Below are 24,885 nucleotides of genomic sequence, written 5' to 3' on the forward strand. Positions count from 1 at the left end.
GCTGAGTGTAGGGCCAGGGAGATGGCATCCGCTGTAGACCTATTTTGGCGATAGGCGAATTGCAGTGGGTTGAGATTGTCTGGGCGGCTGGAGTTGATGCGTGCTATGACCAGCCTCTCAAAGCACTTCATGATGGTGGATGTCAGAGCCACTGGTCAAATAATTCCAGAATACAGGTTTGTTGACTGTACGAGGTAGAGAAAGAACAGGTGAGAAAGGAAGAAAAAAAATCTCTAGACTGCCAGATAGAAGAATTGAGGAAAATTGATCCAGCAACTGAATCACCCTTACGATTCATTGTGAAGTGACCAATAAAGCTGAAGATTTTGGCCCAGAGCTTTGAGCTGACTGTTCAAAAAATATAAAATTTGTTTTCCAAGATAGTAGAAATCTACTTTTTCTAAGAACTTGAATGTCAAACTAAAAAAAAGAGGTATGCAAACATATCCTAACCATGTCACCAACAAACCCAGGAATGCATACTCTGAGCTTGGCATTAAATAATGGAATTGCTGAATTATTGCAGAGAACTTTAACTTCTAGGGGAAAAGGGCAAATATAATAAAAAGAAATCAGAAATGTTGTTATTGCAGGGTGGAGCAGACACAAGGCACTGTATGGCCTACTACTGTTTCTATTTCTTATATTTAATGCCACACTTCTGGATACTACAGATGAAGAAAGTTGCAACATTCCATTCCCAAGTACTTAATGTTGTTCTCTTACGTTTAGAAAAAAAAAATCAGCGATATACTTTTTTTTGCCACTTGGAATGTATTTAATGGACCTTGACTATCAAGTATGTTTAAAGTATAGTCACTGTGGAATAGTAGGCAAATACAGCAGCTGTTTACAGTAAATACAAGATTTAGGAAAACAAGTATGTAAATGGGGAATTGCATGGAAAATCTCAGACACTTAATCAAAATATACATGGTTTCCCAAAATGTACTGTGAAACATTTAGTAGATATTGTTTTAGAACCAGAGCACACCAAAAAGAACCTACATTTGCATTATACATTCCATGGTCTAATACTTAACTTACTGTATCTTTATAATACTGTAGCTCAGACCTGGTAGTGTAGCGGTTAGCGTAATGCTATTACAGCGCCAGCGACCCGGGTTCTATTCTGACCGCTGTCTGTAAGGAGTTTGTACATTCTCCCCGTGTCTGCATGGGTTTCCTCCGGGTGCTCCGGTTTCCTCCCACATTCCAAAGACATACGGGTTAGGAGGTTGTGGGCATGCTATGTTGGCGTTGGAAGTGTGGCGACACTTGCGGGCTGCCCTCAGAACACTCTACGCAAAAGATGCATTTCACCGTGTGTTTCGATGTGCATGTGACTAATAAAGATATCTATCTAATATTTTCTTCCCAATGGCCTTATATATGAACATATCCAAACTAAGTGGGCATGTCCTAATTCTAATACTCTAGCACTTCAAATCAAGTACTACTACTGACTGACTGTACCAGCAGCTACTTCCTGTACTTGTTAGTAATGTCCTGAATGTGCAGATGGAGGAAGAATGTTTTCCTTTCTTTTAAATATAAAACTATTTAAAATACTATATTGGATATATTTAATTGAGAACTGATTGCTTTAAATATGTGAATCAAATTGAATTTTAAAAGCATTCACATACCTTCAACGTAATAATTGTATGTCTCATATTTTGAAAAAGTGTGGAAAATATAGTCAAAAAAGAATGTAATGGGCAATTTTTTGGAAAGCTTATGAATAATTCAATGGGGGCAGGAGGAAGAGGTAGAGCATAACATGAACATTTATGTAATTATTCCAGTCACTTATTTTAAAAACATTATTGCATCTTTTCTATTTATCCTGTCGTGAACGCCCATTGACTATCAATTATGTAGTCTATTAAACCAGTTCTGGAAGATGCTTCAAGTTGTTAGTCAGCACATGGAAAGTGTGAATAATCAAACAAGTAGCAACAAAGGACAGGGTGTGCGCAGAAATCTGTACTTCCTGTTCAGACCTGCAACTTTTACATTTAAAAATTTCTTGTTCAGCAGCATTTTTCTGAAAATCATTCAAGTAGAAACGAAAGAGGCAAAACTTTAAACTCTGTACCAATATATTATTAATGAGGAGATCCGTGTGCATGCCAAAATTTGTAAATAGTTCTGCTTTTTTGTTTACATGGAGGCAACATCATACAAGCTAGCGTTAAGAAAAGGAAAGGAGACCATATAGCACCTTTTCATAAAAGTCAAAACTGAAAGGATACTTGAAGACCACTTTGACCAATCCCCATGTCATTTGATTGTCCTTAAGAGCCTATAATCTATCTCAGCCTTGAATACAACAGAAGACTGGATATCTGCATTCCCACCCCTGCATAAAAGGAATTTCTTTACTCAGTCCTTAATGGCCAACACCTTATCTCCAGCCAAGTCATGATCCCACATTATTGATACTTAAGATTAGTTTACAAATTAAATCACACAATTAAGTGAAGGAACATCAATTAGAATGAAGGACCCCATCTATGTACTGCTCTACTGTGTGATTTCTCTACTCTTGGTTGCAGTCATGGTTGTGACACCACTAAACTCTTCATCATAACGCATTTCTCTCCCAATCTTCCAAAAACTCCTTAAAATTTTAGACTGAGCTGTGAGTCATCACCCATCATTTCTAACTCTGGCAAGTCTCTCAATAACCTACAAATCATTTTCCCTTGCTAAAGACATGAACAAGCAGCAAACTGTATGGGTAGACCTTTGTGGATTTGTTTGCTGGAGGAGCATGTGAAGTAAACTCTTCTCTACAATCTCATTACACATCTGGAGACCCCCTGGGCTGGGCATATTATGCTAAGTTGTCAGCCAGTAGTTTGATATTAAGTACAAGTAGTGGCCACAGCAGGAGCTTCCATATCATGGCGATGAGAGCCCTTCTGACTATTGATCCTGCCACCACCACTCATTAACCAACACCACTGTGCCCACCAATGGAAGGTTCCAGCACCCAAGTGGAGTGACAGAAGAGGCAGCAGCAGTAGCTTGAGTACAGGATTGTTCACAATCAATTAATGCTACTTCATTTCATCAATGGGATATTTGTAACCAGGGTATAATGCACATGGGGTGGAGACCAGTAACCTCAAGAGACCAGAATCCACCAGATCAATATAAATCACTATGAAGAAAAGACATAAATTTTCTGAGTTACCAGTGTGGATAAAGCACTAAATTGCACCACTTCAAATTGCATTCTCAAAAATAGCTTGGCAGACACCCACTTTTCCTAGGACAAATGGGCTTGTTGAAGCTAAGTTATATTTGATTAAATACTGTTGTCGTACAGGCAAATCGTGCAGCTGCCATCGAGGCCTGATGTTGCTTTATAACAGTATACTTGCTGAATTTGCTAAAGACCACACATAGCTGAACAATTCTTATAAAATTAAGTCTTCTTGCTGCAGCCTTCTTAGACCCCATTACAGAATTGCCACTAATTGTGTAAAGCTAATGCAAACAGTGACACTTAACCTGGCTAGCGGCAGTTTAGCAATGTACCAATATAGTACAGATAATCTTCCATTCTATATTAACTTTGTTAAAAAACGCTATTCTAGGGATGCTTTGAAAGTTTTATGTGGGAAAAGTAGCAATAACAATGGTCAATGCAAAGAAGCCAGAACATAGCTACTAGTTTCCATAGTACAGGAATATCAAAAACTCGTGCAGAAGATCTTAGAAGTACAACTAATATTTCTTTTGAAGGAGGACCCATGAGTTTTAATAACCTTCTGGCTTTCACAGGCAGTTGAATACATGGAGACTGTATTACTAATAATGTCACATAATCTTATAAATTAATTTCAGAACCTGCGTACAGACTTCTTTGGAAAGGATGTGAAAAATAGCCTCGCACAGTGGCCCCATTTAATCAGATGCTGTGCTGCGTGCTTATTGCAAATGGTTACTTGGAATTTTATGCATTTTGTAAATTTTTTTGCACCATAACTGCTTTTAACATTCTCAAAGATTGGGGAATGGGTTGGGGGAAAATAAAGAAACAACATCATGTGCAAGACAGGTAAAACAATTTTCTTTTTAAAAAGTGCCTTTAATGTAGATATGGTTAAGATCACATAAATCCTGACTCTAAGCATAGGAAATTTAGTTTCCTGTTTTCCCAATGAAAACTGTGTGTCAAGTGTCCAGCAGCTGGTCCTGCACTCACCTGGTTCCATCATCTTTCTAGCAGTGGTGACAGAAAACTCTGCCATATAGTCTCTTCCAACGTCTTGACCTGTACGATCAGTTTGTAAGACAAGCTTTTCACTGTACTTCGGTACAAGTGACAATAATAAACCAATACGCCCTTCAAGAAAACCACCCTTGAGCCCTGAGATTCCGCAGATGCTGGAATCTGGAGCAATACACACAAAATGCTGGATGAACTTAGCAGGTCAGGCAGCATCTATGAAGGGAAATTAACAGTCGATATTTTGGGTCAAGACCCTTTATCAGTCCTGATGTTGCCTGACCTGCTGAATTCCTCCAGCATCTTGTGTGTTGCAACCTTGAGCCCTTCCCATTTCTCAGCTACATGCCACCCCTTGCCAACATCAGGGAACAGCTGCAGTTTCCAAATGCATGCTGATGACACTCAGCTCTTTTTTTTAAGCACCACCTCTCGACTTGCCCACTGTCTAGATATGTTAGACAAGCAATCTGACAACTGCAAATTAGCCTTCAGCTAAAAGTTAGAAAACATGAATTAGGAGCAGCAGAAGGCCAACCAAACCCTCAAGTCTGCTCCATAATTTGATGAGATCATGGGTGATCCGATTGCAAGTTCAACTCCACAATTTCATTTAATGCAAGTAACCTTACATCCCCTTGCTTAGCAAGACACTATCAACCTCTCCGTTAAAGATATTCAAAGACTCTCTTCCTCAAAGGAGAATGGAAGTGGAGTTCCAAAGACTCACTACCCTCAGAGAAAAGAATGTATCTTAAATGGACAACTCCTTAGGATCACAGGATCTTATATTTCAATCAATTCCCCCTCACTCTAAACAACAGCATTTACTGTGTCCAAACTTCCGTCATAAGACAACCCACCCAATTCTACGTATTAGTCTAGAAAGGGAAAACAGTTTTCTCTTCCCCTACACCCTTGCTGTATCTGGCAACTTGTGCCAATGAAAGATACTTCCATTTTTGTAACATCATCCATCTTTATCCCTGGTCTGTTCACCTGCTGTTAAAATGCTCGTCTATATTTGTTACCTCTACCGTTGGTTATTCTAATACACTCCCGATGCCTTCCTCATTCTATCCTCCATGAACTTGAGATTTTTCAAATTCTGCTGCAAATGTCAAATTCCATTCACCTATTACCCACAATATAGGTTTACTTTGACTCCTGATTTTAAAATTCTCTCCCCTATCTTCAAATCCTTTTGGCTTCAGCTATCAAAGTTTCTAATCTCCTCTAGTGTATTACAGTTACCTCAAAGGGCTACTCTCCAAGTCTGGTCTCTTGATCCCCCCCATTTAACTATTACTCTACCTCCTCTTTCCTGTTAGAAGACAGCTCAAAGCTAGCCAGTTTTAAACTCATCTGCCCTTTTGTATTCAATATTAAATTCTGTTTGACAATGCCCTAAGACTCATACTACAAGACTCCAACAAATGTTCAATGCTTTCTTCTGTTACTCCCAAAGCAGTGGGTACCAATTCTTCAAAACATGTCTTATTAAATTTATTATTAATTTTAGCATGCCTACATTTTTTTTGTTCATTTGTTTTCTCTGATGGATGCTGCATGCAAATTACTCTCATGGAGGCTTTCATCATTATCACATAGGGAAGTTGAGGCTATGAAGTGAAAATAAACACTATTGAAAATGATAGAGCCCCCTTTCTTGATGCAAAAAATCTTTGGTTTCCTCCTTCCAGTTTTGTTTTAAGCCATAAAGCTGAAATCTTGTGCAGTTTTCACATTTTCATTGATGATTCTAAACAACATACATAAAACATGAATACCTCTTAGATGGAACTCTACACAAGTTCCACACAGACGATCAGTACACCCAAGTAAATCTGAACTTTTCAGTGATTCGTGTCAGTAGACACTTGCATTGGATGTTTTTAAATAGCATTTCACCAATTCACTAATATGTGATTAAATGTGGTCTCAAGTGCCAATCAATCAAAATCCCACGGATTTATCATGAGCCAGTAACTTAATCTGCATCTCGACTCTTCTTCAGATCAAAACAAAAATCTCTGTGCATTCTCAATGAAAACTGGACACTACCCTTTGATGTTTGGTTCTGGGTATTAAGCTTCCCTCTTCTCACTAACATGTACCAGAATTATACATTAAAAGTTTACAATTTTTTTCTTGTATCACAGCATCAAAAATGTTTTCATACCCATGCTCTACTTGAAAACCTATATTTCCTGGTGTAAGAATTCTCCAAAAATCATAAGATAGATTCAACAGAATGGGTTCCACTCATCCGTCCAGAAGATCAACACAAAATATTTTCCACATTATATCCAACTGAGCAGTCAGATAGATCCACATCACACCTCATTCAAATGATAGTAACTTCAATTATGCAATCGTCACTCAGTATTGTAGAACATCAATAAAAGTTTATATATTTCAGTCCTAGTGTGGAATTCATACTTTTAACCTTCTGGTGTAGAAACATAGGTGCTACCAACTTATCCAAATACAGGCTTACAACTCCAATTTCCATGATATAAAAGCAAAGGCAGGTAGAAATCTTTTAAAGAGCACTATAGTCATGAAATATGCCACTAGAGAAGACCACACATATGGGGTTTAAAAAAAACTATTGAGTGTGTTTCTGGAGAGAAGCATTTGAGAGATCTGCACCAAAGTGTGGAATTTTCTTACAAGAGGGATTGCTCAACTTTCTGCTGCAAAATATTCCTTCTGGTTTGAATTTAAAAACCAAAGATAAAGCATTCTATTTTAATAATTGGCACAGCTGAGACTGCAGACTCATCACACCCCATCTCCTTCCTGAAAAATTGTCAAAGCTGATAAATTACAGGTCATAGGAGGTCACAGGGAATTCCAGGTTGATCCCTAATCCAGCCAATCCTTAGCAAACTCAACATTTAGTGGAACTATTTGCAAACACAAGGTTTCACAGATCACCTAACAGAGAAAGGTGTGATGACACAAATATTAATAAACGCAAACAAACTCTTGTGGTATTTAAATTTGATTCAAGTTCTAAAGTACATCACATTGCATTTACCAATGGCTTTCACTTAAATTTATAGATTATTTCTATTCAAAATTTGTGCTTGCTTTAACTGAACTCAACTTGCCGTAATATTGCCGTTTCATCATATTTAACTACAGCCAAAATGATTTCATAATAGGCCCCTCAGAATCAGCAGCAAGCTTCAGAAAAATGCTGGATACATTTTCTATTTAAACAAAAAAGAAACTCTTAAGTAATTTACCTTGCAGTCATTCCCTCATTAGAAAAAAAATGAGTTCTGAAAGCTCCATTTTAAAACTTGGACCAAAGACTGACAACACAAAAGACACTTCTGCATATTAGATTCATATTAGTGATGAGCAAAGCTTTCATATTGTTCATTCATATCAGGAAGACATGCCGTCAAACTGGGGAACTATATTTGTTCTATCCCCTTCCACCCTCTCATATTCTTCAAGATGTCAAACTCTAAAATCTGAATTCAGTTTGTTTGAGGAGCACAGTTAGGAAACACTCTTACGCTAACGGTCAAGATGTTTGAAACTTTCTTCCACCCTCTGAGTTACCATCACCCTTCAGTTGCACTAATCTTCATCTTATTTCTTCTTAGGCAAGCCCTTAGCATTGAGAATGACTTGCATCCATTCCACTTCTATGAGGGATCCATAAATTGTTCCACAGATGAGACAAAAGGCATCTTTAATATCACAGGGAGTTCTACATTGGGACAGGTTGTCAGTGGGCCTTTGTCTTGCAGATGTTGAACACAAGGCCCATCTCCTCAAATGCTTCATTCAACAGATCAACAGTGATTTCGAGCTTCATCTCCAAAAGCTCTGTATAAAAAAAATGTTCCTCTGCATACCTCAACGTTACATGAAAAGCATGTGAGGCAACAGTCGAAATTTTCATCCAAAAGATATTCTCTCCGATTACACCACAGTCCCTTAGCAATGCACTAAAGTACTTATGCTGCAAGAATAGTAGCAAGTCAGACACTTGCTATTACTTGCACTTCTATTATTACAGTTACAAAGTCATCTTCACTGATGCAGAAGATAAGCCTACCCTAATCTGCTGCAGACTACGGTGCGAGAAAAAAAATGGTGTGAAAGAAAATAAAACATTTACAGAAAAAAAAGTATTGTGCCAACTGGTTTGTGTAACAGCAACAAAAATACTTCCTTCTTTTTGTTTTTTTCTGAGAAGCATAAAGAAATTAAGTTGCCAATCAGGTCATCCTTTGTACGAAAAAAAGACCCCCCACCCTCCAAAACACAAATTAAGTAAAAGGTAATGAGTGAGGAGGCATTATTGTCACTGAGCCAGTTGCGTGGAAATGTGGTGTCCAACAGCAGTCATTCACCTTTCCATCCAATAACGGTGACAAGTTAACAACATGTAAAATAAAAGACACATTTTTCGATGGCTACACAGTGAGGGGTGCATCGCGTTATGGAACAGACACAAGGTTACTGCAGGCGATGCTGCAGCTTCCCTGACAAACCACCAACCATAATATACAGCTCACACTCGGCACCCCTCTCCCCAGACTTCGGAAAGCGACCAGAAGAAATATATTACACCCATTTAAACATTTATTATTGTTTAAGATAATCGTACAAACCTGACCTCGGCCTCCTCCGGGCGAAGCCTATATCGAACCAGCCTCCTCAACACCTTCCTGTCCACCTTACGTCCAGCCTCCACATGCCGATGCCAAGCCGAGCCCGCGCGAGTGATAGACGTCCTCTTCGACCAATAGAAATAGCACCTTTCACGCGATGCACCAATCGACGTTCACCTCACAGCCACCCGCGTTTCACTCATTTGCATGAAGGAGAACCGAATAGAACAGGAGTTGTCATTGGCTGCAGCATGGGTCGCCTGCCAACACGTCAATCATTGATAAGGCGATGCGGTGCAAATTGGAGAATGCTTGGGACGATTGTTGGCAATTCAATGCATGGACCGTAGGAGCAGCTGCTGATTTACCACAAGGTCAGGGGTTTGGGCAAAAAAAAGAGGTGGCCAAATGGCGGAGAGCGACGAATATGCAGTGTTAGGAAAATAGTCATAGAGTCGTACAGCACTGCAACAGGCCCTTCGGCCAACCATGTACATGCTATACCCATCGACACTAAATCCATTTACCAGCATTTCGTCCTTAGCATTTTACGTCTTGGCGATTCAAGTTCTTGTCTGGATACTTATTAAAGGGGAGATCTTCTGGCTCCACCACTTACCTTTCCATATTACCCCTCTAAGTGTTCTTCTTCAGATCCCCTCTAGAGCTCTTACCCTAAACGTATGTCCTCAGGGTTTAATCATCTCTGCTATGGGGAAAAGTTTCCTACTATTTATCCTTGCCCCTCATATAATTTTCTATACCTTTAGCAGGTCCCCCCCCCCCAAAAAAAAACCTTCTCTACTCCAAGGAAAACAAACCATTCTCTTATATTGCAACAAACAATCTGCTGAAGGAACTCAGCTGGTCGAGCAGCATCTGTGGGAGGAAAGGAATTGTTGACGTTTTGGGGTGAAACCATCGGAAACACTCTATTCCAGGCAATATGCTAGTGAATCTCCTCTGCACGTTTACCACATCCAATACTCCAACTGTGGCCTAACCAAAGTTTCATAAAGTTGTATTATAATCTGGCTGCTGTTATATTCTGTCACCCAACTGAGTCAGGCAAGTATCTTGTATGTCTTCTTCTCAACCTTACCTATGATCCTTGGTCTTGTACATCAAGTTTCCTCTATTCCTCAATACTTCCCATGTATTGTGTGTGAACTACCCTTATTAGTCTTCCCAAAGTACATCACCTCACACTTCAGGATTAAAGTTCCATTTGCCATTGCCCAGCCCATCTTATTAACTGAATCATTATCCATATCATCTTGTATCCTGCAACTATCCTCCTATCAACACCAATTTTTATGCCATCTGCAAACTTACTAATCATATCTCCTATATTCATATCCAAATCATTAATTATATAAGAAACAGAAAGGATCCCAGCACCTGTGTCTGTGGTACACCACTGGTCACAGGCTTTCATCACAAAAACCCTCCACCATAACTCTCTGCCTTCTATTACCAAGCATATTTTGGATCCAATTCGCTGGGCATGCTATGTCGGTGCCAGAAGCGTGGCAACACTTCAGGCTGCCCCCAGAACACTATGCAAAAAAGATGTACATCGAAACACACAGTGAAATTTCTGTTACTGTGAATAGCTAAGCGAGTAAAAGATGACCTGATTTCCAAAAGGCATAAAGTTAAAGATGACACATTTCTTTAATATTTTAAGCAAGATTACTTTTTTATTTCCATCTTTTACAGTTTCAAAATAACAAAAAAAGGAAAAGGGCCTGAAGTAAAAGTTTGGGCACCCTGCATGGTCAGTACTTAGTAACATCCCCTTTGGCAAGTATCACAGCTTGTAAACACTTTCTGTAGCCAGCTAAGAGTCTTTCATTTCTTGTTTGAGGGATTTTCGCCCATTCTTCCTTGCAAAAGGCTTCTAGTTTTGTGAGATTCTTGGGCCGTCTTGTATGCACTGCTCTTTTGAGGTCTATCCACAGATTTGCGGTGATGTTTAGGTTGGGCGACTGTGAAGGCCATGGAAAAACCTTCAGCTTGTGCCTCCTGAGGTAGTCCACTGTGGATTTTGAGGTGTGTTTAGGATCATTAGCCTGTTGTAGAAGCCATCTTCTTTTCATCTTCAGCTTTTTTTTAAACAGATGGTGTGATGTTTGCTTCCAGAATTTGCTGGTATTTAATTGAATTCATTCTTCCCTCTACCAGTGAAATGTTCCCCGTGCCACTGGCTGCAACACAAGCCCAAAGCATGATCGATCCACCCCCGTGCTTAACAGTTGGAGAGGTGTTCTTTTCATGAAATTCTGCACCCTTTTTTCTCCAAACATACCTTTGCTCATTGCAGCCAGAAAGTTCTATTTTAACTTCATCAGTCCACAGGACTTGTTTCCAAAATGCATCAGGCTTGTTTAGATGTTCCTTTGCAAACTTCTGACGCTGAATTTTGTAGTGAGGACGCAGGAAAGTTTGGAGAAGAAAAAAGGGTGCAGAATTTCATGAAAAGAACACCTCTCCAACTGTTAAGCATGGGGGTGGATCAATCATGCTTTGGGGTGGCACGGGGAATATTTCACTGGTAGAGGGAAGAATGAATTTAATTAAATACCAGCAAATTCTGGAAGCAAACCACACCATCTGTAAAAAAAGCTGAGGATGACAAGAGGATGGCTTCTACAGCAAGCTAACGATCCTAATCACACCTCAAAATCCAGTGGACTACCTCAAGAGGCACAAGCTGAAGGTTTTTCCATGGCCCTCACAGTCCCCTGAAAATCTGTGGATAGACCTCAAAAGAACAATGCATGCAAGACGGCCCAAGAATCTCTCAGAACCAAAGCCTTTTGCAAGGAAGAATGGGGGTGTTACTAAGTACTGACCATGCAGGGTGCCCAAACTTTTGCTTCAGGCCCTTTTCCTTTTTTGTTATTTTGAAACTGTAAAAGATGGAAATAAAAAAGTAATCTTGCTTAAAATATTAAAGAACTGTGTCATCTTTAACTTTACGCCTTTTGGAAATCAGGTCATCTTTTCACAGTATCAGAAATTTTGACCAGCGGTGCCCAAACTTTTGCATGCCACTGTATCTTATCTTGGATCCCATGGTGTCTAACCTTTTGCTCCAATTTCCCATGTGGGACCTTGTCAAAGACCTGAATAGTTAACAAGATCTGCACTGTCCACAACAATAAATTATCTCTTCAAAAAATTCAAATCAAATTGAGCAGACTGGATCTGCCCCTAACAAAGCCACACTGACTATCGCAGATTAATCCTCATCTTTCCAAGCATAGATTAATCCTGTCCTTCAGATTTGTTTCCAATAACTTCCCTACCACTGACATAGACCCACAGGCCTGTAATTACCCGGCTTATCCCTACTGCTCTTCTTGAATAAAAGTTCCATATTTGCTGTCCTTCAGTCATCTGCCACCAATGTCAGGGCTCCAACAAACTCATTTGCCTCCATCATTTCTTGATGCGCTAATCATTCTGACAGATTAAAAGGACAATTGATATTAAGCTTGTAAATGTGATATTATCACCATGGCCATCCTTCATTAACAAAGGGGTCCTAAATTTTGACTTTTTCATCTCATTAGTGCCTTAAATCTGAAACATACATGTCCTGCTCTACAGGTTATCAATCTGGAAATGTGAATAAATAAATAAGCACAGTGAAATCACCACCTGATTCTCAATTATCAAAATAATCAGTGTGAAGCAAGACCAAACCAATAAAAGTTATTTTTTGACTTCGCTGCACTACTTAGTTGCTAATCAAAGTCAAGAAGATTCTAATGATGTAGAACTCCATAACAATACTGTGATGAGGTGCATGGAACCAGAAAACTGTCCCCAAAAGATGAAAGTGAGATGGGATAAGAGAAGAATCCATGAGAGCTGAGGCCACAATGAAGCTAATTGGAGGATAACAATTAAACAGACACATACAGAAGTATTCTGCCCATCAAGAAAGCAACATTAATAATTTTGGTTAAAAATACATTAGTGGAAAAAAAACCACACACATTCAGGCCTTATTTGTTGACAATTTAAATAAAACAATTTCAGAAGTGAACAAGTTCCAGAAAATTCTGAGCGTTTATACATAGTGCTATTTGTGCAATGTAATATATTGTAACCATTTCAATTTTTTGTTAAGTACAATGTATTTTATGCCACAAAATTAAGGTTTTATTAATCCATTATTTTAACAAGATTTAGTAGAGGCTTCCAGTTAATGTCTCCTTGAACATTCCAATAAGGAAAAAAGTGCAGCATTCATTAAATGAACCAACACATTTTTTTCTTACATGCAGTATATTGCAGATAGAATTATTGCATATTAAACACCACAACAAAGAACATTTATTGGTGTGAACAGATGCTAATTTATTTGCCGAATATGGTAATTATTCCTTGGTTTGGCAGATGGAAGAAAAATTTAGAATGAGAGGATATATATAAAGAAAGGAAATGTTGAAGCACAAGATTAAAATGGATAGAATTTAGATAGGCAAAGGCATCATGCGATATGGAGAAATTGTGGATAAAATTGCATTAAACTAAAAATAAACCATAATCTGAGTGAATGGCCTGCTACTATTGTAAGTAATGTGCTCCTCTGTTGCACATTTTTTAAAAATATAATTAAATGAATAAATTAACATTCTGATCACGAAAATTACAAACTTTCACTACTTCCTCTGACTATATTTCAGGAAAAGTTTGATCCAATTAAACAGGTTATTTTTTGTACTACTTTCCTCAGTTGATTTTCCAATAATCTCTGAAGTGGTTTTGTTTGCTTCCATTAACGCATCATAGTTTTTCAATATAACAGCAAGCTCCTTATCTGGGTCAAAGTGCAGCATCTGCCTGTTCAGTAGAGGTACAATTAAATTGAATCTATCTACTGTTTTATTAAGTTGTTTAATATCATTTCTGAATTGCTCACAGTTTAGGTCCCAATGTTTCTGAGTGTAGACAGTCAGGGGCTCACCGAGTTTTTTCCTGTAACTCATCATGTCATTTCTAAGCTTCTCCATAGTTTGCTTTATTTCTTTTTGCCGGACAATCCATTCTGGTTGATATCCATTTTCTATGAGTATCCTGTTCAGATTATGTGTCATGGGATCAATGTATGGATATTGTGAAAACTTTTGCAATGGTTTCCCTTTACCACTGAGGTTATCAAAATCGCCTTTGGCCATCGACTCCTGGATGAGATCTTCCACCAGTCGTTCCACTGCTTGGGTTATTTTTGTTTTTTTGCTCTGCTGTACATCCTTCACCATCATTGTATTTTCCAGATCCTGAGCTTGTAGTTTCTGTTTCCTATAATCCAACACTTGATCAGTTGCACGGTTGACTCTGAACTTTCTGTATTGTTTCTCTCTTTGACTAGGTGTTCCAATACCAATGCCTTCAAAGTTCAGATACTGTCTGTGCTGAGGTGCTAGGTACTTGGATTGTTCTTCTTCATCCAATTTTTGATCAGACTCCGCCTTTCTTCTCTCTGCTAAATGCTTGACAACAGCCTTGTAGGCTTCTTCAACCTGCATGAACTTTAGAGGATCTGCGCCATCAGAGCCACTATCCGGATGATATAACTTGGCCAGTTTGACATAAGCTTCCTTCACTTCATCGTGGTTGCAGTTTTCCTGTATATTAAGCAAGCTGTAACATTCTTGGAGGCTTTTGCTCAATGATCGGTGACCCGAGAGCATCCTAGCAGCGCGAAGGCTAGTCATAACCCAGTGTTTCTTTGCTGTTAACATGTTCAATCTAGAGTGATGCCTTCAGTGGGAAATACAATCACTGACAGACCACTTGATGTACGCTTTAATAAGAATCGAAACCTTTGGTATTAAAAAAAATACCAAATACTCTTTTCTGACCTACAGCACGGAATTGCGTTACATTTTGCAAAGGGAACGAATCAACTCGCCTTTCTGTGCATTGTTTTTAAACTGTTGGATTCTTCCTGCCCCCACCACCTCAATGAAAGTATTCAGGACAATATTAATAACAGAGCGAAACTGTGTCCGGAAACCACCAACAGGCCGAGAGATCACCTCAAACAGAAGCCATGGATGTTTGTGTACATTCGCTCCTGGGAGCTGTAGTTTCTACAACGTTTCTCAAAACTCCACGGCATAGCGCACTCATGTGGGTGAAAATGCAATGCAATGCAGTGCGCCCAAGGCAAACTGCTTCAAAATGTGTTGCATTCCAGAACGGGGTAATTTAAAAGTTTAAACCCCTTTGTCAAACGTTTGGCTGTAAATTTTCGTTTAGCCTAGGACGAAAAGAATTAGTATTATGTATAGAGAAAATGGTGTTTTCTATAGAATAATATACATAATCAAAATAATGTTTAAAAAGGGACGGAGCTCTCAATACCAAATTTCCAATGAATAGTAGTGCAATCCGGTTTTAAAAAGCACAGAAAGAGTTTGCTGCATAACGGGAGAAGTCAGACTGTAGAAAGTTGGGGTTCACAGAAGCTTCCAATACACTGAAAAGCAAGAGACAATAAAACAAACACCCTTTACAGCAAGTGTGACGATCATATGGCACAGAGGAGGTCATTTGACTCATCATGCTTATGCTAACTCTTGGAAAGAGCTGCCTGATTTGGTTCACGATGCCTCCTTTCTCCCAAAGATCTTTCAAGTTTACACATTTATTTCTGGGGTGGGGCTATTCGGGTACCAATGGCAAAGCCAGCATTTGGTAGTGATTGGGTAGTGGTTTTGGGGTAGGGCAATGACAATGATTTAGGACAATGACAATGACTGGATTTAGACCAATGACAATGAAGGAATAATGATATATTTCCAAGGCAGGATGGTATGTAACTTAGAGGGGAACCACAAGAGGTTGTCCCTTTGCTAAAGCTCTTGTCTTTCTCAGTGGTAGAGTTAGTGGGTTAGAAGGTGCTGTTGGAATAGCCTAGACAAGTAGCTATAGTGCATTTTTATAAATACTACACATTATTGCCACAGTGGCTGGCCATGGAGTGTAGGATAGTGAATGGGGTGCCAATTAAGCAGACTGCTTTGCGCTGAATGGAGTTGAGCTTGAGTGGTGATGGAACTATATTCAGAGAAGCAATTGGAGATTATGCTATTGTACTTCTGGCCTGTGTCCTGTTGATGACTGATAGGCTTTGTTAGGAGGAAAGGCAGTCACCTCAGGATAACCAGAATCCTCAGTTCACCTATCCCATACCGCCTGTTTCTACCTCCTACCTAAGATCCACAAACCCAACTGCCCCGGTAGGCCCATTGTTTCTGCCTGCTCCACTAAACTTGTGTCCTCATATCTCAACTCCATTTTGTTTCCCACCCCCCCCCCCAGTCCAGTCCCCACCTATGTTTATGACACTTCACATGCCCTCCATCACTTCAACATATTTCAGTTCCCCGGCTCTGACTACATCTCATTTTCACTATGGATGTCAAGTCCCTGTACACTTCCAACCCCATCAGGAAGGCCTGAAGGCTCTCCGCTTCTTTCTGGACAACAGACCCAACCATTTTCCCTCCACCACACCACCCTCCTCTATCTGGCAGAACTGGTTCTCACCCTCAACAACTTCTCTTTCGGCTCCTCCCACTTTTTCCAAACCAAAGGTGTAGCCATGGGCACTCGCGTGGGCCTCAGCTATGCCTGCCTTTTCGTTGGCTTCGTGGAACAGTCCATGTTCCAAGCCTACAGCGGTAACACTCCCAAACTCTTTCTCCACTGCATTGACGATTGCATTGGGGCTGCTTCCTGCACCCATGCTGAACTCAATTTTATTGACTTTGCCTCCAACCTCCATCCTGCCCTCACTCTCCCCTCTCTGATTCTCTCTGTCGCCATCTCCGGAGACAGATTAACCAGTGACATCTTTTACAAACACACTGACTCCTACAGTTTCCTTGACTACACCTCTTCCACTCCTGTCACTTACAAGGATGCTGTCCCCTTCTCCCAGTTCCTCTGCATCTGTCCCCATGATGAGGCTTTCCATTCAGGACAACTGAGATGTCCTCTTTTTTTCAGTAAATGGGGTTTCCCTGCCACTACCATCAATGCAGCCCTCACCCACATCTCCTCCATTTCCCACACGTCTGCCCTCACCCCATTCCCCCCCCCCCCCCGCCAGGGTTCCCCTTGTCCTCACTTACCACCCCACAAGCCTCCGCATCCAACACATCGTTCTTTGAAACCTCCGCCACCTCCAACAGGATCCCAACACATCTTCCCCTCCCCCCCCCCCACAGGGGTCACTCGCTCCGCAACTCCCTTGTCTACTGGTCCCTCCCCACTGATGACCCTCCCAGCACTTATCCCTGCAAAGAGCTACACCTGCCCCTACACTTCCTCCCTCACCATCATTCAGGACGCGAGACAGTCCTTCCAGGTGAGGCAGCGCTTCACCTGTGAATCCGAGGGTGTCATTTATTGCATCTGGTGCTCCTGAAGCGGCCTCTTCTACATCGGTGAAACCTGACGCAGATTGGGTGACCGCTTTGTCCAGCGCCTTCGCTCTGTCCGCCGCAAAAGCCAGTATCTCCCAGTGGCCACCTACTTCAGTTCCACATCCCACTCCCATTCTGACACGTCTATCAACGGCCTCCTCTATTGCAATGTTGAGGCCAGCTGCAGGTTGGAGGAACAACACCTCATATTCTGCCTTGATAGTCTCCAACCTGACGCCCTCAACATCGATTTCTCTAACTTCTGGTAACCCCTCACTTTCCCCCCCTCCTTGTTTTCCCTTATTTCTGTGTCCCACTCACCCCTTCTTTTTCCCCTCCCCACCCTCATGACCTGCCTATCACCTATTCCCTGCCCCCTTCCCTTTATTCCATGGTCTACTGCCCCCTCCTACCGGATTCCTTCATCTTCATCTTTGCCTCTTCTACCTATCACCTCTCAGCTTCTTACATCTCCCCCCTCCCCCACCCACCTACCTTCCCCCTCTCACCTGGACTCAGCCTGTGCTCCTCCCCCTCCATTCCAGCTTCTGCCCTCTTCCTTTCCAATGCTGATGAAGGGTCTTGACCCAAAACGTCAACTGTTTATTTCCCTCCAAAGACACTGCCTGACCTGCAGAGTTCCTCCAGCATTTTGTGTGTGTTGCTCCAGATTCCAGCATCTGCAGAATCTCTTGCATCTCTAACTCGCTCTTGTAAGTAGTATTTATGCAGCTGGTCCAATTGAGTTCCTGACATTACCAACAATCTTCATTCTGGTTGGTGGTGGGGGATTTGGCAATAGTAATATCAGTGAATGTCAAACGTAGTGGCTAGACTGTCTTTAGTGGGTGATGGCTATTGTCTGGCACATCTGTGGCTTGAACGTTACTTGCCATTTATCAGCCCATGAAATGTTCTGCATGTCTTGATGTATGCAGGCATGGGTTGCTTTGGAGTTGCAAACAGAATTAAATGCTGTGAAAACATCACTGACCTTCCCCATTTCTGACATTATGATGGGAGGAAGTTCATTGATGAAGCAACTGAAAAATGGTTGGATCCAGGACACTGCTCCGAGAAGAATCTTAAATACTTATCCAACAATAACATATACAAACACCTTTAAATTTCAAGCATATCTCAGCACTTCGCAGCAGAATTAACAAAAAAGGGAGATGGTCAAAGGCTAGGTTAAAAAGATAGATTTTAAGCAACATCATAGGAGTGGAGAGATAGAAAACTTTAGAGAAGGAATGCTAAAACCTTGGCAAATGAAGTCCAGGTCACCAATAGTGAATTCAGGGATGATCAAGAAGTCAGAATCAAATGAGTGCTGAGAGCTTTGGGGGCAATTACAGAGAAGGAATGGCGAGACTAGGAAGGAATTTGAAAACAAGGATGAGAGTCAACCTCACAGGCTTCACAAGAGGCCTCCAGAATGGAAACCCAAAACTCAAGGTCCCTCATTTTAAGATGAACACGTTTGCCCATTACACAGTAATAATGTCTCCACAACATATCTGTGATTTTAGGTGGTTCTCAGCTCTGCCTGTTTTTAAAACAAAGAAAAATAGGAACTACAGACCCCACAATTCCTTCCATTCACAACTTTTTTTTCAAAATTTCAAATTTATACTTTTAAAAGTAATAGTAGAAAACCCTGCCCTTTTTTGTTGCATAGTTGAATTCAAGTAACAACGTTCAACCTCAAAAAGACCTAACGCTCAGTCAATTTACTGGTGCTTACCCAACACAGACAGACTTCCCAGTTTTCAGATTCAAGTATTTATGATTGGCTGCAGCGCAAGTCTCGGTAACTTCACCGCCCTCTCAAGCAACGCACAGCAGCGCCATTCGTGCGTGTTAAAGACGTGCTTTTGTTCGCGCTGGTTGCTGTCGCAGCACGTGTTTGTATCTGTGTTTCAAAGATCTGTAGGTGAGGTTGCAAACTTCTACCATTACTTTTGATTATTTTAATGCACTTCTCTTTCATCGAATTGAATTGTAAACAGTGACATAACATGTAAAAGAACTACATATGCTGTATTCAGAGAATAGATAATAGTTATCACCTAACTTTTTCATATAGTCATATATCAGTCGCTCCGTCTTGCTCATCAAGTGAAAGCAATGGGAAAGTTGTAACGTGGATTCACTAAGTTGTTATCAGAAATGAGTTGCAATTATTAAAGAGTTCGTGATGACTTAATATGTTTTTAACTAAAGCTGACATGGTTAAGGGCTAACTTGATTGTGAAATCTGATTCTATTTAATATTTTGTTAGGGGTCAAAGTGCTTCTGCTCATTAATGATGCGAGTAAAAGTGTTCAAGGTGGTCGCAAAACAAATGTAGCGGTTACGATGTGAAATTTACCACAGGCTGAAAAAAGGAGTCTACGGGTTGTTTTTATAAAAAAAAATCGATTGCTTATTTCACTCGAGCAACAAGTAATTGAAAATGAAAAATTGCAGATGCCGGAAATCTGAAATGAAACAAGGAAATGTTACAAACACTCGGCAGGTCAGCAGTATCTGTAGACAGAAACAGGGTTAATGCTTCTGATCGGACGGAGGGTCTTCCACTTGAAATGTTAACTCTTTCCACAGTTACTATCTGGCCTGTTGTGTTTCCAGCAATTTTTTTATTTTTATTTAAACCAGGGCTATTGTGTAGCCCTGAGCAAGACCAGGGGTAGAGTGTATCTCTCATGACTTCTTAAAACATTTGGTATTAATAAAAATTAATGATTCTGCTTGCCTTGTTGAAACAAAACTCAACGTGCAAAAATCCCTGACTTCATTTTCCTAACCCTTGCTAAAGAATACTTATAGCAGCTACTGTTTCCCTAAAAAGATATTATTTATTTATGCTGATATGCTAAAAATGTATTCAACTTATGTTAATCAAAACATCACAATGGTTTGTTCTCATTGGGATAGTCAAAGTAATTTTTAAACATTATTCTTAATGAAATCAAGTAGTTTTGGCATTTTTATTTATGAATATTTATGCAAAAAGCTCCAATTCACATTTTGCATGTGCTCATGAAATATAGTGAACATAAATTGCATGTGATAAGAGTGCTGTCCTTCCATTACCTCGCTCTAAATGCATTCAGCCATTCCGTTCCTCCAGTTTTCAGCTCTCATACATCCCTGATTTCCCTCATCCCTACACTGGTGACTGTGCCGAACTGCCTAGGCCCTGAGTTGTGGAATTCCCTCCTTAAACATTGCCTTTTGCCGTTTTAAAATCAGCCTTCCTAATCAAGCCTTGGGCTATTAGTCCAATATCCCAGTGTGTGGACTGGTCTTGTACTGACGTTCCAGTAAGATGAATTTGAATATTTTGCTACACTACAAGTTGTTATATAAATGCAAGTAATTTGATGTTTCATACCCTAAAATTTTATAAATAATGTATTTTTTTTTATAAATACTCTTTGCCTGGCAGATTGCAAGAACTAAAAGGAGTAATTCAGAAAATACACATGGCAATTAAAATTCATCCACATATAAGATTTTTGGTAGGGAGCTTGATTGATTGAAGGACTCATTGTGTAGAGAATACAGCAATGATACAGTACTGTTGACTAGAATACTGAACAATTTGGTCTACCTTCAGATCTTGTCCTGGTTTGACGGTGAAGCTCCATTCTTTGTTAAAGGCTGGTTAGGTAAATAGATTGCAAATTTGGCACAGGCTTCAAGGCAGTGATGGCAATAATGTGATCTTACAAGGCCACCAGATGTACTGGTCTGAGAGAGGGCCAACAGCTTTGTGGAGCAAGAATCTGCTGCTGTTGCTTCTGGCACTCTGACAGTACCCTTGCATTTATAAGCAGTAGGTATGAAGAGCTAAACATGTCGAAATGGAGCATTCCCTCCCTCTAGGCCCTTATCTACCTACAGACAAAGATTGTGACTGTCTGTTGCCTGCCCAACTGCAGAGACCAGCCTTTTGCAAGTTGGCCAAACAAGCTAACTTGGAAAGTAATCACTAAAGATTCATTGTGAATATATTTACTGTAAAATGCTTAAATTTGTTTTGCCTTTAAATTTTACTTCATTCATGGAAAACAGATGATGCTGGCATTTATTGTTCATCTCCAAATGCCTCTGAACTAAGGAGGCAGTTAAAAGTAAACCATAATGGAGGATCTTAAGCCATGTTTAGGCCAGATGAATAAGGATAACAGATTTCATTCTCTGAAGGATGTTAGTGAATCAGATGGGACTTTTTTATATATAATCCTGCTTACTATTACTGAGATGAGCTTTAGCTCCAGATTTATTTAATAACTTGAATTTGCATTCCCCACATGCCATGGTGGGACTCAAACTCCTATCTCTGGATCAATTGCTAAAAACTCCTGGCTGCTAGTTTAACAACTTAACCAGTACACCATTGTACCTACTGATGTATAAAGATTGGTTCTGATATCTTGACTTGCGATTTTAATTGATTTATGGTTGTGGGTTCAAGGAGGTGGTCACAACGTGGGAACAATATGGACTGGCTCATTGTGTGGGACATCTCTTTCCTTCCTTCACGGGTTGTGCTTAACATTGGCCATGTCAGCGAGGTGAGATTATGACTTGATCAACATGAGATTGCTGTAGGCAAGTTCACGTCAGCATAGGAAAGCAGATTTACCAGAGAAAAGGTATCACTACACGACTTGAGACCAGCTTGTGGTATCTCATGCACTCAGTTGACAAATGCTCCTGGTGGACATCTTTTCTTGCAGTGGTGGTTGGCTATCAAAAGGCTTTGACTTCCTAGTACACTTGGGCACTAATTGTAGATATGGGATAAATGATGGACTGCAGTGACACAGCAGGTGGTCTCATGCAGTAGCTGGGGAATATGCTTTCACCTTCTTCAATGAGATTGTGCAGTGTTGTTTCTTGAGCAGCACTCAGACAATCCAGTGTGTTGATGTGAATTTTCTTTCTGGTGAGAGCAGAATTCATGGGGGCCACTGCTTTCCTATCATTGTTTTTTTTCGAATGCGATCTGCCTTTGTGGAGACTCGTGCAGAGCTTCAGTCTGTGCCCTTGTATGTTGTCAAAGCTTGTGTTGCATTGCAAACGTGCACCTCTGTGGGGATTGAGAAGTTTAGAAAGTGATACCATCACTACTGGATTGGCAATGTTTCCATTTGCACCTGCCGAAAATAGAATAGTTGACTAGAGCTCCATCACCACACTGATCTCTGCCAGCAATGACTTGAACAACCTTGGCTTCTGGTGGCCTTGCTCCATAGGGCTGGAGATAGCAGCATAGACCCTTGGGATATGGTCTCCAGTGATCACACTTCTCCTCCTCCTCCTCCTCTTCTTCCAGCACCACCACCACGACCCTCCAATTTCTGGGATGCCTTAAGACACTGTCCTCTAGCTCCCACTTGTGAGGCACACCTAGTAGACCCAACACCAAAGCATTCATGGCAAAGAGGTAGTATTGGAAATAAATGTTCTATGCTCACTAGCAGTTGAAATATCATTTTGTATTCCCTGCTTGTTGTCCCTATAAACCTTCATGACATCAAGCAACTGGTTTTGTCCCTCCCCTTGCTAAAAGGTAAACGTGGTTGGATTATATATCAAATAACAAAGGTATGATGCATGAGGTAAAAGGCCATTCCCTCTGGCCCATACTGTTTCTTAATCAGACGCATGTGAAACTATTTTGAAGTTGATGTTTAAAAAGTGTATTTCATAGTGAGTGACTGCATGTGTACTCTTCCTGCTGTGGTCTGATGTGTATTGCCAATGAGAAGTGGGAATGCTAGAAGCAAGGAAAATGCTCTGGGAACATCAAGATACAGTTATGGAGGATCTTCCTGTTGTGAGGATTAAGATAGCCTGAGTGGTCTTCTCATCCACAGTTGTCTTGTGATTTATATATTTGTAATTTTTTAAAATTCTTGTGCCATATATAGAATTTGAGGCTGAGTCTATTTTGTTAATGTGAGCCTATTAATCCAAGTGATTGGAAAGCACGAGTAGATCATGAGGTCAGTCTGCATGCAGCCCTCGTGGAATATATTACATATGAGTCCTCTATTATCCATGACTTTTTTTTTAACACACTACTCCTATAGTCTGAGGCTGGGAATAGCTTTCCAATCTGCAGTGTAAATTTGAAGTATACTTTTGAAGTTTGATTGAAATGGTTTACATTCAAAGTTTCGACAGATCTTGAGTACATCATTCCTTTTTTTTTAACTTGTCTTTTGCAATACACTGCTTTATCTCAACAGCTACTTTAAAAGGTCAGGTTTGAGAGCGAACATTAGTGAGATCCATTTTTAATTAATTTGTCTCTTTTACTGTTACATTGAGACCCAATGTCTGATTTCATGGGCTGCTGTATTGAATTGTGACCACATTTTATCACGTTTGTTTTTTCAGAGGTGGGATGAGACTAAAATCCTAATGTGTTATCCATTTGGCTGCAGATTAATGAAATTGGTTATAATTGAATTTAAAAGACCCAAGTCACAAAGAAAATGTGATGCTTATTTCTGTAATTTCACCATTCTGTATTGGAATGCTAACTGATATACCTCTTTCAAACAACAAGTTTCTCGGGTGCACAGTGAAAGTTATGTTGCCGATCAGTGACTGGGAGTGTGCTGTACTATTTCTTGTGATCTCAAGAGGTGTTAATCTGCTGTAAAGACAGAACTGTGTTAACCTTTATTATCTTGCCATTAACCCTGTATTCTGCCTTCAAATTCACTTTGGAAGGTCGAATTTGAAGGCAGAATACAGGGTTAATGGAAGGATTTTTAGCAGTGTGGAGGAACAGAGGGATCTTAGGGGCCAAGTCCATGGATCCCTCAAAGTTGCCGTGCAAGTTGATAGGGTTGTTAAGAAGGCATATGGCGTGCTGGCCTTTGTTAGTCAGGGGATTGAGTTCAAGAGCCACAAGATAATGTTGCAGCTCTATAAAGCCCTGGTTAGACCACACTTAGAATATTGTGTTCAGTTCTGGTCGCCTCACTGTAGGAAGGATGTGGAAGCTTTAGAGAGGGTGCAGAGGAGATTTACCAGGATGCTGCCTGGATTGGAGAGCATGCGTTATTGAGTGAGCTCGGGCTTTTCTCTTTGGAGAGAAGGAGGATGAGAGGTGACCTGTTCGAGGTGTACAAGATGATAAGAGGCAGATTGAGTGGACAGCCAGAGACTTTTTCCTAGGGTGGAAATGGCCAACACGAGGGGACATAATTTTAAGGTGATTGAAGGAAGGCATGGCGGGATATCAGAGGTAAGTTTTTAACACAGAAAGTGGTGGGTGCGTGGAACATGCTGTCAGGGGTGCTGGTAGGGGCAGATACATTAGGGACATTTGAAAGACTCTTAGGTAGGCACCTGGATGATAGAAAAATGGAGGGGTATGGAGTGATTAGATTGATCTTGAGTAGGTTAAAAGTTTGACACAACATCATGGTCCGAAGGGTCTGTACTGTGCTGTAATTTTCTATAACCTTTAGGGCGATGGCAGAACCGGTGCTGCGGATCAGTGGC

The 24,885-nt window shown here is 40.4% G+C and overlaps 3 protein-coding genes across 7 annotated transcripts in view; 1 reads left to right on the top strand and 2 right to left on the bottom strand.

The window, feature by feature from the left end:
* The window catches only part of LOC127569451 (transmembrane protein 50B), a 51,996-nt gene extending 42,994 nt beyond the window's left edge, over positions 1 to 9,002 (bottom strand). Inside the window, exon 1 of one of the 4 annotated variants that reach the window (XM_052014104.1) lies at positions 8,890 to 9,002. The gene's annotated coding sequence lies outside the window, so the exon portion shown is untranslated. The remainder of the gene's footprint in view (positions 1 to 8,889) is intronic. The other 3 variants (XM_052014105.1, XM_052014108.1, XM_052014106.1) reach the window with 3 other exon arrangements.
* A 3,915-nt stretch (positions 9,003 to 12,917) lies between these two features.
* On the bottom strand, positions 12,918 to 19,192 carry dnajc28 (DnaJ (Hsp40) homolog, subfamily C, member 28). The gene is made up of 2 exons (XM_052013788.1): positions 19,093 to 19,192; positions 12,918 to 15,172 (listed from the first exon to the last, which is right to left on the bottom strand). Exon 2 carries the CDS (start codon positions 14,649 to 14,651, stop codon positions 13,569 to 13,571), a length of 1,083 nt encoding a protein of 360 aa, XP_051869748.1. The 5' UTR covers positions 14,652 to 15,172; positions 19,093 to 19,192; the 3' UTR covers positions 12,918 to 13,568.
* gart (phosphoribosylglycinamide formyltransferase) overlaps positions 19,163 to 24,885 on the top strand; it is a 38,930-nt gene continuing 33,207 nt past the window's right edge. Inside the window, exon 1 of one of the 2 annotated variants that reach the window (XM_052013786.1) lies at positions 19,163 to 19,281. The gene's annotated coding sequence lies outside the window, so the exon portion shown is untranslated. Of the gene's footprint in view, positions 19,282 to 23,041; positions 23,074 to 24,885 lie in introns of those variants that run through there. The other variant, XM_052013787.1, reaches the window with a different exon arrangement.

The sequence above is a fragment of the Pristis pectinata genome, chromosome 4, assembly GCF_009764475.1.
Source record: "Pristis pectinata isolate sPriPec2 chromosome 4, sPriPec2.1.pri, whole genome shotgun sequence".
NCBI lineage: Eukaryota > Metazoa > Chordata > Chondrichthyes > Rhinopristiformes > Pristidae > Pristis > Pristis pectinata.

Bases quoted from the DNA above. Each gene is read 5' to 3' on its own strand.
- dnajc28 (XM_052013788.1), bottom strand. From the start codon at position 14,651: ATGTTAACAGCAAAGAAACACTGGGTTATGACTAGCCTTCGCGCTGCT.